Below are 17774 nucleotides of genomic sequence, written 5' to 3'. Positions count from 1 at the left end.
GGGGTCAGGGCGACAGTAACCGCGGCACAAGTTCAGACCAATTAGTTATTATTTGATAATTGTAATACAATATTGATATAGGGTTTACTTGCATACTGTATTAGTAACTGTTATCACTATTGTTGAGAGCCAGATGTCTCCCCCTTCAATGTATCTGGAAGGAGACAGGCGTTATAGACTCACAATTCCTCTAATAAATTATCATGTAAATTTAAACATCAGAACTGAAGCTGGTTTAAACTCAAGCATGTTTATCTTCTATAAGGAAGGGGGGGGGGAAGCAGTGTGGTGTGAGATTTTACACTGATGTGAAGAGACATTGTGATGTGAGGAGGATACTGTGATGTGAGGAGGCTCTTGTGATGTGAGGAGACACTGTGATGTGAGGAGACAGTGAGATGTGAGGGGATACTATGATGTGAGGGGAGATACTGTGATGTGAGGGGAGATACTGTGATGTTAGGAGACATTGACGTGAGGGGACACTGACTGGGACTCGCGCCGCACACAACGAGGGGTCGACACCATCAACTCCCTGCCAGTTCGTTCATGACCGCGCGACTGTGAGTGTCTTGCGCCGTTACAACAACAAACACCCAAACACTCTCATATCATTGCCTCATACGTAGCCGAGCTGAGGAAGGATGATATATGTGAGGTGAAAGAAGATGACGAAGGTGTAGACAGTGGCAATGGTGAGAGTGTCCTGACACTGTCATGAACTGGTTACCTAGGCTACAAGCCAATACACTAGTGGCCGAGGTATTCGTCTCTGCTGCGTAACTAAGCGTCCTGTTTCAATGAATTGTAAATCCACATTCTGGAACTAGAAAACGAGAGTAATATAATCTTTAAACGGCAAGTAGAACTGTGCAACGTGAATCAGAAAATACAAATTGTGTAAATGGAATAATCTGAAATTTACTTTAAGGTTTGATTAACTCCAATACGAATAGCCCATGAGGGAGGAGTGACGTCTTGGGGGGATATACATGTGATAGAAGCTATCCTGGACTCTTCCTTCCAGACCAATACTGGAAGCTGGAAAACACTTTGAACTGAGTGAACTGCTGCTCTCCAATATAATTTACAGGTTCCCCTAGGCCAATGTCTGACCTTCCTTAGGATGTAACCTACAACAGTTGACAAACTCCCAAAGGCATCCTGCTGGTGGATCAAACCCGGGACCATACGATTGTAAGCCGACTGTGCTGACCACAAGTGTGACACTGTAAGTCTCTTAATTGTTGTCGCCTTAAGTAAGGATTTTAGATACATTCCTATGACATTTCCTTAAGTAAATATTCACAATTAGAAATATATCGATTTTGAATTGTCACTTAGATTGTGATTATTTATGACAGATTTATCACAAGTTGACTTTTTTGGGGTATTTACATTTCAGAGATTAGCTTTGCACTTTAACTTTAGCTGTTACTTAAAGAATCATTATGAAAACAGAACATTAGAAACTGTATTTATGCCAACCCAATGTGTTCAGATTTGTATTATATCAGCTGAAATGAACTACCACACTTACGTTAGATGCATCTGATTAATAATATCAGGTAAAGCAACAACCGGGTAAAGCAACAACCGGGTAAAGCAACAACCGGGTAAAGCAACAACCGGGTAAAGCAACAACCGGGTAAAGCAACAACCAGGTAAAACAACAACCAGGTAAAACAACAACCGGGTAAAGCAACAACCGGGTAAAACAACAACCGGGTAAAACAACAACCAGGTAAAGCAACAACCAGGTAAAGCAACAACCGGGTAAAACAACAACCGGGTAAAACAACAACCAGGTAAAGCAACAACCAGGTAAAACAACAACCGGGTAAAGCAACAACCAGGTAAAACAACAACTGGGTAAAGCAACAACCAAGTAAAACAACAACCGGGTAAAACAACAACCAGATAAAACAACAACTGGGTAAAGCAACAACCGGGTAAAACAACAACCGGGTAAAACAACAACCAGATAAAACAACAACTGGGTAAAGCAACAACCGGGTAAAGCAACAACCAGGTAAAACAACAACCGGGTAAAACAACAACCAGATAAAACAACAACTGGGTAAAGCAACAACCGGGTAAAGCAACAACCAGGTAAAACAACAACCGGGTAAAGCAACAACCAGGTAAAACAACAACTGGGTAAAACAACAACCGGGTAAAGCAACAACCAAGTAAAACAACAACCGGGTAAAGCAACAACCGGGTAAAACAACAACCAGGTAAAACAACAACCAGGTAAAACAACAACCGGGTAAAGCAACAACCAGGTAAAACAACAACTGGGTAAAGCAACAACCAGGTAAAACAACAACCGGGTAAAACAACAACCAGATAAAACAACAACTGGGTAAAGCAACAACCGGGTAAAACAACAACCGGGTAAAACAACAACCAGATAAAACAACAACTGGGTAAAGCAACAACCGGGTAAAACAACAACTGGGTAAAGCAACAACCGGGTAAAACAACAACCAGGTAAAACAACAACCGGGTAAAACAACAACCAGGTAAAACAACAACCGGGTAAAACAACAACCAGATAAAACAACAACTGGGTAAAGCAACAACCAGGTAAAACAACAACTGGGTAAAGCAACAACCAGGTAAAACAACAACCAAGTAAATCGACTACCAGATAAAACAACAACCACTTAAACCAACAACCAAGTAAAGGTCTGTTGCGTGCAGCAGCGATTTTCTAATCATGCCTGCAGCATGATTTCCTTCTTAAAGTAACGACCAGGAAAGGCAGCCGTATGTATCACTCCTAGAAGATATATGCACACATATGTATCACTCCTAGAACACTGTATTATTATTGGGAAATCCAGACTGTGGTCATACTTGAATAATGTGGCGGGTGTGTTGTCCCGTAATATATGTTCCTCGATTTTCCTTCCCTCTTTGCCTTAGGCTATTTCTCTAATTTATTTGCAGCATGACCTTTCCCTATTCCCGCCCACATTCCAGCAGAATGCCATCTGCTGCTGCCAAGATCTACGTCGTCCTGTTCCAGGAAAAATCGGAATTGTCTGGTTTTGTTGCGAGATCGTTGAAAGGTTAAATGGTCACGGAATATAGCACAGATTTGTATTCCACTTACCATACGTCAAGATTATATCTATTAGTATCTCTCTATTCAAGCACATACATGTACTTACAAATGCACGTGAGTCTAAACTATCAGAGAGAATTGTGGCTAGGCTTGGCCCAAATGCTGAGCGGATTCACCATCAATGAAAGGCTAACCAAACTCAAACTCACCCTAGTGGAAAGACGAATCAGAGGTGATATATGGTAGCAACGTATAGATTATTAAGTAAGAACTCTTGTATATATATAAATAAATACTCAAAAATGAGTGTCACAAAAGCGTCAGTTTTTACTGATGTCTTTCTTTTTGACTCATCTCTAAGCCTTCTCTGGGCTGCCACAGGAACACAAGAGAATTAGGTGATCCACGCCCGATTTATATAAATTTTCAACCCATTGTTGACAATTTATGACAATTTATTTGCTCCCTAATGTATAATATTAGGGAGCAATGAAGCAACTATATTGTTTAAGGATTTTTTTCTGATGAAAAACTCTTCCGGCATCTCAACCAATATTTCACACTTGACTAGAACTGAATTCGTGAGATCGACTGGGGGGGGGGGGGGGAAGAGTGAATAATTACTAATATTTCTTAAATAATTTAACTCAGTCCCACCTCGACCAGCCTATGTCCGTTCTGTACCTCAGACCATTTCCCCTTACAAATCTGGGTAGGCTAGCCATAAGCGTCTGACCTTCAACTTTTGAAGACAAACACGCATTCTCTCTTGTAGTATAGATAATCTTTAATAAAAATTCTTCAGTTTCATGTTGCAGAGAGGCGATATGTACTCAGCGGATTGTCGAGCGTGAATGATGCAAGGGTTATCGAGCTGGGGCGAATGCAGGTTACGGCCCCCGAGAGTGAGCGAGACAGGCCAGCATTTGAACCAGGCTTTGCCAGCACTAACACGCGCCTCCAGCGGCCATCAGCACAGATCACAACACCACCACTATTACCTCGCAGATTTATGAGATGGAAGTGCGACGCACTGCAGCTCCTGCCAAGAGCAACAGTATAGTTGGGGCTATGAAAGAAGGTGCTCGGGTTGAACCTAGCGCCACAAGAGGAGTTCCTGTTGGAGCGAGTCCAAACGGTGTAGTAACGAGTAATGGGGGTATAACTAGCAATGGAGGTATTGCGAGTAACGGAGGAATTATTAATAGCGGAGGGATAAACAATAACGGAGGGGCTATTAATAACGGGGTAATCAATAAGAGTGTTGGTGAACTGTCGAAGCGCCGTTTTGCGAACGACCCTGACATGATGCGAGAGCTCAAGAGGTACCAGAACCTCATGCTTCTCACCCTCTTACCCTCTATCACAAGTGAGGCAGATTATGGCCAGACTCGTCAAAATTCAGTCGCTCACTCCCAGGATGCAGACAATGACCTAGTCCAGCAAGTTCGCGGCCAGCCAGAAGGTGCTGAGGACACTCCGAGTAAAAACATCCGCAAGGAACACTTGCCGCGGCCAGGGCCTACGAACGGGATCGCAGGGGTGACCCAACAGGTACCCTTGAGAAACAATTTCCATCAAGCCAAATCAGCTGGTAGTCATGGGAGCCACGAGGGCAAAACCCCTCCTTGTGGCCCTGCTAGTGCTGGCACCCGATTGCCTCTTACTGTCTTCAATCCCTTAGACACATCTCCGAGACCCAAACATCGACGAAAAAGTAACGAAGAAAGCTCGCCCCGACGAAGGAGTCGACGGAAGAGCTACGACAATGGGAACGATAGGAGAAGGAGCTATGGAGACGATGGTCTGCAAATATGGGAAGAGGACTTGGACCTCTCTGGGGAGTCGAGTGGTGGCAGTGGCATGGCAGGTGGCGGCGCTGGTGGGGACCTGGATCTGCTGACACTTGCAGCGCTGTATCTGGAGAGTCGTCACAAGGTGTTCGGGCAGGAGTGGCATCACCGCCCCGACACCCTCGCCAACACCAGGTCAGCTTCATAGAATTCTTGCTCACAGGTTATTGCTAACGTGTCTTGTCATTATAGTTCAAATACGACTCATAATTCCCTGCAGATTACCAAGTAATATGTCTAGTAGTTATGTATGATTTTGACCATATTTAACCTGGTTAACACAATGTTTAACAAATATGATTCAGACACAGACATCTATGCCCATAAAATAATTATTAATTACTTCCTAGATACGAACAATAGTTAAACACAAAATTGTAGTTCTAGATTTAACCTTTGAAGACATCAACCATACACTAATTTAGGCCTATGGAAGTTATTGGAACCCTTGCAAATGATGGTAGCAGTGTTGGGCTGATTGATGATTGATGAAGATTAAGCCACCTAAGAGGTGGCACGGGCATGAAAAGCCCGTAAGTGGAGGAGTTGTGCTGCTGTTGTTGTTGTTTAATATTCAGCTACTGGGAACAAAACGTTCCAAGTAGCACGGGCTATGGTGAGCCCGTAGTGGACTTACCTGGCACAGGAGCGGGGCTGTAACTAGAGTTGTGCTGCTTAGAGTGTGCCTCATATATCCAGGCCAGCGCCACACCAACTAGGAGGAACAGGGGTAACGCGCCCTCGCCGCCTCACCCCTCTATCGCCCCAGGACCCGCCTGCCTCCGGCCTAGGCGACTCCAGCAAGGAACCCAAGATATTCTCTGCTGTGCTTCCCACCCCAGCTGGTCTTCACCTCTCAGTCAACTACACCCACAACCTCGACCTGGGTGAGTACTTCCGTAGCTTGTCAGAAACACTGACAAAATACTGTACACTATAAATATCAGATGTAAACATTTTAAACTGACGTAGCATTATGCTGTATTGCCGAGTTTGACAATTTGTGATTTCCCTATAAGCTAGCAACCACTGCACGCATTATATCGTGTTCCGGAACATGATGGAGCTAAAGAAGAGGTTTAGGTCATTAAACAGGTTAAGCAAGGCAAGAGATTACAGACATGGGAACTGCATGAGGGTGTGAGCCTATCTGTTTACTTGTGGGCCTCTATCTCTCTAGTGGCCTCGACGGGAACAGAAAGCCGGGGGCTTGTCAAAAGTGGGAGAGAGAATTAGAAGGTAATATGACGACTGAGAGGTAGAATAACAGGTGAGATAGGCTAGCAGGATAACAGCTGAGGTAGGCTACTAGGATAACAGCTGAGGTAGGCTACTAGGATAACAGCTGATGTAGGCTACTAGGATAACAACTGACGTAGGCTACTAGGATAACAGCTGACGTAGGCTACTAGGATAACAGCTGACGTAGGCTACTAGGATAACAGCTGACGTAGGCTACTAGGATAACAACTGACGTAGGCTACTAGGATAACAGCTGACGTAGGCTACTAGGATAACAGCTGACGTAGGCTACTAAGATAACAGCTGAGGTAAGCTACTAGGATAACAGTTGAGGTAGCAGGTAGTATTGCATCATCCGATGAAGTATAACAGCTGAGGTTGCGACTATAGTAGGATAACTTCCTATTTTGGATACAATACTGAGGTTATCTTGAGGTTATCTTGAGATGATTTCGGGGCTTTAGTGTCCCCGCGGCCCGGTCCTCGACCAGGCCTCCACCCCCAGGAAGCAGCCCGTGACAGCTGACTAACACCCAGGTACCTATTTACTGCTAGGTAACAGGGGCATAGGGTGAAAGAAACTCTGCCCATTGTTTCTCGCCGGCGCCTGGGATCGAACCCAGGACCACAGGATCACAAGTCCCGCGTGCTGTCCACTCGGCCGACCGGCTCCCTCCACTCGGCCGACCGGAGGTAGGATAATAGCTGACGTAGGCTAGTAGAATAATAGCTGAGAAAGGATAAAAACTGAGGCAGGAAGGCTTCCCGTTATTGGGCACAGGAAGTTCGTTAGGAATATTGGGTTCCCCTGAACAGCTGCATCAAATGTAAGGAAACGTCTTGTCCTGCTCGGGAATCGAACCCCGGTCCAATCGGTTATGAGTCGACTGCTAATCCTAGGTATTAGTTTAAATGATGGCATGAAACAAACAGGAAAGACAACAACAAAGGCCTTTCACTGCCTGCAGACATGTCAGTGTTCATAGCTGAGCGCGCCCGAGCTCTACGACCGCGCCTGCGCCGTCTGAACTCTATGGATGACCTGCCGGGTATTCCGGGCTCTCCCTCCAGAGACCTGCAGAAGGCCACCTCAGCTCCCGATCTCTCCCAGAGTGGTCATGGCAGGAGAGCAGGTCACTTAGATAAGGTAACTACCATGGGTAACTTTAGTCGCAGATCCAGTATAGACTTCTACTATTACACTATCATTGTGCACTCACTGTTTAATCTGGCACTTCCTTATAGATACGTACAGTTTCTGATACTTATTTATTTTATTAAAATACCTTTAACATTCAGTCGGTGCTGTTCCTCTTTCCTCCCCATGTTAATAATTTTACTGTCAGTATCACATTCCGAAGAGAATGGTTGTACAGGGTTAATAAACCCATGGAACTACCTACCCGCCGAAGCCGTAAATGCCAAAACTGTTAAATTTTAAAATCTAGCTGGAAAAAAATCATCACGGCAAATCGGGAGACTTTTGACGATCCGCCGGCTTCCTGTCCTCGTCGAGACCACTAGAGTGTTAGTGGCCCTCAGGTAAATTCAGGTAGAATACAAGACAATAATATATATTGTTGGATCAGAGGCTATAGTATGGAACAAAGCATGTATGGGGCAGATTTAAAAAGGTTTAATTTTGTTACTCATATATTTGTATACTATTGTCGGGGACAGTAAGCCCGTTAGGTTCAACCCATCCAGGAAGTAGCCAGACTAAGCGGTGCTTAGCCTGACTGATCGAGTGACACCCCACGACTAATGTTATTGCTTACTCTTTTACGGATCGTCACAAAATGCTGAAACATAATCGATAATGGTCTTAATTGCCTGGCTCAAGAAATTCAAAACTCCCTCTTGATCAGTGTTCATATTGGAGATAGTTGCAATATGACATTTACCGACGTGTAGTTCATTCTGAACTTTGGTGAAGCGTGACACAAAATAATTAGGGGACTTGAATGTGTCTCAGTCCTGCCTGTATCTTACCTGCTGGAGCAGTGTTCTTGCTAGGGTACAGAGATTATTATTTATTTCATGGCGTACATTAACAGCCTCCTAAAATCGGCTCTGGCAGGTGCATGTACATCAACCAAGTATATAGATGTGTTGATGTAAAAAAGACAAAAGTTGAGTGCCGTGTCCATATCTGGTCCACACCAAGCTAGCTGAAGCTTGGCAGGGTATATAGAAACTCCGAAGTGACCTTAGGCTTTACGGGTTATTCATGTCCGTGCCATCTCTTGGGTGGCTTAATCTTCATCGGTCACTCAATCAATCCCCTCAAGCTGAACCTCTTGAGGGCATATGTTGACAATGCCTGAACCGCCGCCTGGTATAACTACCATCGCTTAAATCTGAAACTTCCAAGCGTTATTCCTTTCGCAAATATATTTTTAGCCTACATGCACTGAATAAATTATTACTAAAAACTGAATTAAACATTTATTGGAAGCTGGTGTAAATAGGTGTTTGTGCGTGTGTGTTTATGTGTACACGTGCGTGCTTGAAGGGCACAGAGGCCAGTGACTCAGTTTCATCATCATCGATCAGCAAGGAGCCAATCCCCGGATGCTCCCGTTCATGTGTTGACCAACCAGCCAGTGGCACGAACTGTGGTTAAACACAACAAAATAATGCTTGTTTATTCAACTACATGCTGTGGGCTAGTAGCCTTAATTTCAGAATAAGAAAACCTTTTTGGATTGATAAGATATATCGCGGAATCTATAGTTATTGATTATACAAGCTTAGGTATACACAGCAGTGTGGTGCTACCCTATTCTATATGAAAGATTTCAATGTAAATCAAAAACTAAATAAAAAACTAGTTCATCTAATAATCAGGGGGGAAAATACCAGCCTCAATACAAAAAAAAATCAACTCTGACTTTTGTTATATTAAGTTAAATCTTTTGTTATATCAAAGTATCAGCACTCATCACTGAAATTCACCTCCCATCTGCATAATAAGTATTTTGAGCTGTTTGAATATAAACAATGTTGGTGTCTCTAAGGTTTAAGTAGTGTGAGTCTAAGAGAGTATAACTTACTTGCAGCATATGTCCCGTATGTCCTCCGTGGAGAGCTTGTCCCCGCCGCTTCGTCACACCGGCCAGAGCCAACACACCCACCGAGGCCAAACACTCAGCCGCCATTGCCCGCCCTCAAATAGTGGGCGGCTCCCTCGCTACGTATTCCGCTGTCGACACCGCCAAAACCATAAATAACTCCTATAGCCTGCAGGAGTGAGGGGCCGGTGGGTCAGCGCCACGGGCGGCTCCGGCAGCTGCCTGAGGCGTCTCGTCCTGCCCTGCCGCCCCCGAAGCTGCCTTTCCGTCCAGCTAGGGCACCTGAGGTCTCCATAGGTGACCTGCCGCCCACCCCACCGCCCACGGCTGTCAGTGACGGCATTAGGAGAGGAAGTCGAGTACATCTGCAGCCATTAACCATAAGAAAGGCATCTTATTAAGCAAGGGTAATAGAAGTATATGAGTAAAGCTGCAGTTCTATATGTATTTTTACCTGAATAAACATTTGAATTTGATTTTATGTGCTGAGGGGAAGGAGGACACGTAACTGTGATGTCAACAAAAGTACATAGATGTCTTTATTGGACCACATTCACAAACATGTGAAGAGAACACTTACTGGTTTGGGTTTAATGTAAGGTTGAGTGTCAGCTTGTCATAATATACTGCCGGGGGATGACTCAAACCAGACAAAATGATCAGTCTGATTTAGGTTATGGCTCGAGCAACACAGCTATCAACTTTTATCACAAGACCGAAAACCATGCAAGATTCTCAGCTGTTTGTCATTGACCATTGAGGGATATAATTCTCACGATAGCTTCCCAGTGACGACTAATTTGGAAAAGTAAGAACTAATAATAAATTAACCAGCGGAAGGCCTATTGACTAAAGCCAGCCATGAACATATGACAGCTCAGCACTTTGTAACACCATCTTTATTAAATTAAAAAATCTTAAGAATTGAGGAGAATAGATGTTATTGTTTACACAAAATAAACCGGAACCCATATCATACTGTCGGTTATTTCAGTTTTGAAATACACAAATAAAAATCAGAAAAATAAAACGAAAAATTTGGACAGCAAGCAGTTGATGTATACGGCCAAGAGCAATTGTATCAAGGCACTTTAACGTTGTCTCATACAAGGTAATCAACAGAATTTTACATCTGAATACATATGTTGTACATAATAGACAGAACTGCCTACTTGGCCTAGTAAGCAAGGCCCGATTTACCAAACAGGCAGAACGATTTTCGTTATTTTCAAATATTTTGTTCCAAATTGGTTGTTTCTTAGCAATAAAAATGTATTATATCTAGAGCATGAATTCTTTAGGTTAGGTTAGGTTTGATAAAAATTGTTTAAGTTTTGACAAAGTAAAAAAAAATAAAATCATATATAATGTTATGGAAAGCTCTTATCATTTCATAAGGAAAAACATTGAAAAATATATCAGGAAAATTTGGCTTGTTAGGCAACTTGGCCTATTAGCTTCCCTCCCCTTTCCCATCTGGCCTCTAAGTATATGTGAACATACACATATACTGCAGTATGTATTTTTTTTTTTATTATTAACACATTAGGTACATCTGCATTAGTGCAGCTACCCTAAACTATATGAAGTGGAAGTACAGTGTGTCAAAAAAGCTAACTAGGTGATGCTAAAAAATCCCCATCACACAGGATGGTTAGTCATACAGAGGCATGTGATAAGCGGTCTGCACTGGCAGACTATTTTCATTTATGTAAAAACTAAGAAATCTAGGGACTCGTCCAGCCACCTTTCACATATTATGTGGGGGAGGGGTCATAATTATGCTCAACCTCCTCTTAATAGGACCAATAGAACCGACTCTGACTAGCCTATGTCCGTCCAGTACCCCAGACCATTCACCATGCAAAGTTGGGTTAGGCTAACCTCCAAGCGTCTGGCCTCCAACTTCATACAGATAAACAAACATAATCTTATAGACATAAAAATATAAACAGTTATGTCGTACCTAATAGCTAGAGTTGCCTAAAACGCTGAATTTTCCTGAAATACTTAAGTTTTAAAACATTTACTCATATGGAACGATATAACTTTTCTTTGTATTACAAATGATTGGGATTTTGTTATTTGAGTTTTAAAATATACAGTATAACAATATTTATGATTTTTTTTGTTAACATGAAAATTTTACCTAAACTGAAGTCAATCCTAATCAGTTATTTGTGTTCTTAATATATCTCAATATTGTTAGAAATAAACCAATTCATAAAGAAATATTTAAAAATAATAAAAATGGCTCTGCATGTTAAGCAAATTGGGCTCTGCTTACTAAGCCAATAGTATGGTTCTGGCCATTAGGTTTATCACATACTGGTTGTCATTATATACAATTTAAACTACAGAGATAAAACGAGTTAGATATTGCTGTAAGTTACAAACAATAGGATGTGTAATTTTGTATTCATAGCTATGTGATATGCTTTTATATAGAGAATGTGCAGGTGTACTAAATGATAGGACTGTGATATTTTTGCCATCTTGTTTATATTAAAATGTTTCACTTTATTGTGATTTCATCCTTGTTGTCCACTGCCGTCCTGAATGTATACACCATTAAGCCTTTGAATGCTAATTACTTTTGTCACTTTATGTGTGCAGTACTGTAAAGCCTATTCAGAAGTACAGTACAGTAATATAATAAGATGAAACCTTCCCAAACATTGTAGCAAACATATGAGTGCTGTGTGTGAAGCAGCCAATGCTCTCTGATAATTCCGCTGTTATTTAGGCAGTATCTTTTTTTTTTAACATAATTTGGTACACAGCATTGTGCTGCTATACTGTTCTATATGAGGGATTACAGCGTATTATAGATCAAGAACTGGCTATAAATTTATTTAATATCCCTATCTCGTAGTATGACTAGTCATATATGGAATCAGAGATATTCATTAGATGTGTCTAGCCTACCAGCCTGCACCTTCAAAGTTTGAGTAGAGTATGAGAATATCTTCCAATATTGGTGAGTGTATGAAATAGTGTAATTACGAAGCTCAAAGTGCCATATGGTTTAAAATATTTGATAACAGGGCATTCACCAATAGTGTTAAAGAGTGTCCTAGCTCTTCTTCACAGAGTTTACAATTGGAGTGTTCACTGTTGCAAGACCATCACCTGCAGTAATTACCATAAGTAGCAATATCACAGCCCAATTCTGGCAATTAATAATGTTACGCTCTCTGGTGGATGTTTTATGGTACTCGTACATTTACTGCTCAGTTCTAAATAGTGTATATCATAATTCTTTATAATATTGTTTTTTGTCCTGAGTGCCAGTGATAGCTCTTCAGTTCACCTTAGTTTCTTGAAATATTGTGGCTTAAACAATAGCGATTAAAATACCTATGTCTACTTCAGTTTCAGCTTTAGTTGCCTTGTCTGTATCATAATGTTGGATAATTTAGCAAGTAAAGCTGCAGTTCCCCTTTATGTGTTCAAGTCTTTAACAGACTGCTTTAGTTAAGGTTGGGTTAGGAATGTCGCTTCCACAACTAGACCTGCCAGCACCATAACCACTTGTAGGTTGGAAATATGATATCTGTACTATATATTTTTGTGTCGTATTGCTCTGAAAAGTGCTGAAAGGATAATTACTTAACCATTTTAATAAAACTTATATGAAAGATTATCCATACAAAATATAATTAAAATCATTACATTGTTTAAGAAGTTTCATTAATCATCACCTTGAATTTGTCTCTACTTCATCCAGACACATTGCTACAAAACAGTGGTAAGATATAGGATACATCATACACAGGGCAGACCACACCTAGATATTTCTACCATTTTGCACAGTTTGTATGTTAAACACCATAAGATAATACGGTAAACAGTTAAAATCTTCTCCATAGCACATACTGTATATTGATGTTGATTGAAGTGCAGGATTATGGCATACATAATTTGGGTTAGCTAAAAATTACACACATCAGTGAAAACACAACATATTGTAATAATGTCCACACACACTTGATTGAACACTCAAAGCAGCTATACTGTGGTTGGTTTTTGGCAAACTGATTACCGTGTATTTGTTATATAAAAGTTATACATGTGCATAACAACATGTATTAGAAAAAATCACAAAAATATATAAAATTAATTAACAAAAAGATGTCAGAAGCTACATGCTAAAACTACTCAACTCCTCTTAGAATTACTTACTGTAAATATAAATATAATTCTTGTTGTCAGAGACAGAAAGCCTGTATATGTACTGAGGCTTATCGAGGTCTTCCTAGGGTAACTACCGACCCTCCCTATGCAGGATGCAACCCCAGAAGAATTCCTTAATTACTAAATACCTATTTAACTGTTAGATGAACTGAAAAAAACATGTCTAACCATTTCTGTCTTGCCCAGCGATTGAACCACAGGTATAAGCTGTGAACATAGACCACTGTGTTACAGGACCCATAAACACAGATTCTAATACATTTCTGAGTATAATGTTGGTGCTGAATATGCAAAAACTATTTTGTTAGGAAAGGGAAGGGAATTTTTAGGGGAAAGTGCCAAGCCATTAGTACTACTGTATATAGCACTTGAAAGGGGTCAAGATAAGGATTTGGGATGGGAAGGAATATTGCTCAAACACTTGGACGGTCGGGGATTGAATGCCGACCTGCATGAAGCGAGACCGTCGCTCTACCGTCCAGCCCAAGTAGGTTGGATATTTTGCTAAGAAAAACTATTTTGGCAGGTGATACCCAAGGAAGGCAATGTTCTAAGCACTCATATTGTGGAGTGACATATCCCTGATATTGCTGCCTACCACCAATATATCACACTTTTCTGCCCAGTTGTCACATTTAATAGTTGATTCTAATTACAGTAGTAGAATGTATATTTACAACAATATGTAGTGAAAATAATCACCCTAAACATTTCATTTGATGAAAACCTTCAGAAAGTTAAATAAACCCCATTTAGTCAATTATGGTATGTACAGTATTGTAATAAAATAATAATAATACTCTATTCATAAAAATATGCATAAGACATAGGTATAGTTGAAGATATAGAGGTTGCACTTTAAATGAAGCTATTACAGTATTATGTAAAGTACTTCTGGCAAAAGTTAGAATGATCATTGTTTGTTGGTTTGCATTTGGTACTAAGAGTGACCTGTATAAATTAAATTTCTTCTTTTTGTTATTGTACTGCTGGTAACACAGCCCCATTGTATACTTTTGCCAAATAATGCAGTTCTCTATATGTCTGTGTCATAAAAAAAACACATAACCAGCCATAAATAATGGCCATAATCCTTAGATTAATGGTTTAATATTCAGATGATTCTCAAATTATTGCTGAGACAACACTGGGTTTACTTTGATATGATCTGCTCTCCATACATGCAAGGTACAGTATCATGAGTACTCACCTCACTTCTAACTAGCCATGCTTTTCTGGGTGAGGTAGTTAGGTTATGTTAAAAGGAAGGTGAGGTTAGGTGTAAATGTTATAATAGGCTATGAGCAACCTGGGAATGGGGCAAATAGTTGTTGAACTATTCTATGTTATATTTCATTAAAAGTCATCTTCATGCCCTAGTTACAGAAATTTCAATATTGGGTATTGAAAAAGAACATGGTATGATCATGTATATGATTTCATTGTTAAAACAGTAATACTGTAATAATTTGACACCTTTCAATGAATTATATCCATCAGAGTACTGTTCTCTGTGTATTTAAGTATTCAGTCATAATATTGGTAAATAATAATCTCAGGAGATGTGTAGATTTATTTACAATCTAGTCACTTAAAAAGGTGAACATTAATATAAGAAAAACAATACAAAAAACAAACCCTGAGAGACCATCGTTTATAAGATTGGTGCCAAGTTCAAGCAATACTGCAAAGAATCTAAGTCTTCTTCAAACTGTTTTTTTTTTTTATATTTTTTTTAATTTCTCTGACTGCAAAAGGGGATGAATGAAATATATTAATCTATATAAGAATTATTACAAAACTAGTGTACTGTACTTAATAAGTTGTGTTCTCTGATGTAGCGTCACGTCTCTCAAAAGTGTGCAACAACTTTGCATAAGCTCCACATATATTCCTCTTGCACATTATAAAAGATCTTATAAACAGCTTTATCAACAACAATGTTTAGAAATTCAGAAGCAATTTCTGAATCATTAACAAGATAAGAACATGGCACTGCAACAGGTTTTTGCGTCTTTCTTGCATCATCTTCTGGTTAGCCTATTATTTAAATGATCTTTTTAAGAATCTTCTGTGCAGAATAAATTTAAAATCTTACCCTCATAACTTTGCAGGAAAGCACCGCTGTAGTTTGTTTTTAAATGCTAAAACACCAAGATACTACAAAAAGGACACTGAATTTAAAAAAAAAGTCATAAATAGTTGACACTATAATATATATATACTGAACAGTAGTTCATATTACAGTATTACAGATATCAGCTACAACCTTGCTACTGAACATAATTGGATACATAAAATCTACACCGTGTTACATATTCATTTCATTAATGCACAAGTGAACAAGAAGATTAAGAAACAAGTAAATGCATATGATCTACTTAATTGTAAACATCTATAGATCTAGGCTGCAGGAAGCTTAATAAGTCTGCATGATAATCTTGAGCATAACTAATCAACATGTGGGAACTGAAATTGTATTATTTTGTCAATATAATACACAAAATATGTATTATAAATTATCAGCAAACAACATTATATTACTAAAATGTTAGTGATAATTCAGTGTGAGAAAAATTGGATCTAGAGTTTCTTGATAATGTTATGATGCATGTGGATTCCTTGAATGTACATTTACTGATGAATCAATGAATGAGTTTTTACATCATGCATGTGTATACTGTATGTGTGTGTGTGTGTGTGTGTGTGTGTGTGTGTGTGTGTGTGTGTGTGTGTGTGTGTGTGTATATATTATATATATATATATATATATATATATATATATATATATATATATATATATATATATATATGCGAACAAGCCTGAATGGTCCCCAGGACAATATGCAACTGAAAACTCACACCCCAGAAGTGACTCGAACCCATACTCCCAGAAGCAACGCAACTGGTATGTACAAGACGCCTTAATCCACTTGACCATCACGACCGGACATAATGAGGTGATAGCCTAAGCTATTTGAACCACCCCACCGCCGGCACTCGGATAGTAATCTTGGGCATAGCATTTTACCAAATCACCTCATTCTTTGGGGCACACGTGAGGAACACAAATGCGAACAATTTTTATATATATATATATATATATATATATATATATATATATATATATATATATATATATATATATATATATATATATATATATATATATATATATATATTTATGTCGTACCTAGTAGCCAGAATGCACTTCTCAGCCTACTATGCAAGGCCCGATTTGCCTAATAAGCCAATTTTTCATGAATTAATGTTTTTACGACTACCTAACCTACCTAACCTAACCTAACCTAACTTTTTCGGCTACCTAACCTAACCTAACCTATAAAGATAGGTTAGGTTAGGTTAGGTAGGGTTGGTTTGGTTCGGTCATATATCTACGTTAATTTTAACTCCAATAAAAAAAAATTGACCTCATACATAATGAAATGGGTAGCTTTATGATTTCATAAGAAAAAAATTAGAGAAAATATAATAATTCCGGAAAACTTGGCTTATTAGGCAAATCGGGCCTTGCATAGTAGGCTGAGAAGTGCGTTCTGGCTACTAGGTACGACATTTATATATATAATATATATATATATATATATATATATATATATATATATATATATTTATATATATAATATATATATATATATATATATATATATATATATATATATATATATATATATATATATATATATATATATATATATATATATATATATATATATGTCGTACCTAGTAGCCAGAACGCACTTCTCAGCCTACTATGCAAGGCCCGATTTGCCTAATAAGTCAAGTTTTCCTGAATTAATATATTTTCTCTATTTTTTTTCTTATGAAATGATAAAGCTACCCATTTCCTTATGTATGAGGTCAATTTTATTTTATTGGAGTTAAAATTAACGTAGATATATGACCGAACCTAACCAACCCCACCTAACCTAACCTAACCTATCTCTATAGGTTAGGCTGGGTTAGGTAGCCGAAAAAGTTAGGTTAGGTTAGGTTAGGTAGGTTAGGTAGTCGAAAAATAATTAATTCTTGAAAACTTGGCTTATTAGGCAAATCAGGCCTTGCATAGTAGGCTGAGAAGTGCGTTCTGGCTACTAGGTACGACATATATATATATATATATATATATATATATATATATATATATATATATATATATATATATATATATATATATATATATATATATATATATATATATATATATATATATATATATATACATACACATACATACATACATACATACTTATACATACTGTACATACATTTACACTCTATATATGTTTATTAGAGAGTGGTGATAATTTA

General features: G+C 39.0%; 1 protein-coding gene across 1 annotated transcript; it reads left to right on the top strand.

Annotated features, from left to right (window-relative positions):
* Positions 1-324: 324 nt before the first annotated feature.
* On the top strand, positions 325-9550 carry LOC123769280 (uncharacterized). Its single transcript, XM_045760375.2, has 5 exons — positions 325-1231; positions 3882-5064; positions 5629-5816; positions 7140-7318; positions 9234-9550. The coding sequence occupies exons 2-5, from the start codon at positions 4094-4096 to the stop codon at positions 9402-9404; spliced, it is 1509 nt and encodes a 502-aa protein (XP_045616331.2). The 5' UTR covers positions 325-1231; positions 3882-4093; the 3' UTR covers positions 9405-9550.
* Positions 9551-17774: the final 8224 nt, after the last annotated feature.

Source organism: Procambarus clarkii, chromosome 66 (assembly GCF_040958095.1).
Source record: "Procambarus clarkii isolate CNS0578487 chromosome 66, FALCON_Pclarkii_2.0, whole genome shotgun sequence".
NCBI classification, from domain to species: Eukaryota; Metazoa; Arthropoda; class Malacostraca; order Decapoda; family Cambaridae; genus Procambarus; species Procambarus clarkii.
The sequence above is the reverse complement of the archived record's forward strand: the minus strand, read 5'-3'. Positions and strand labels throughout refer to the sequence as shown.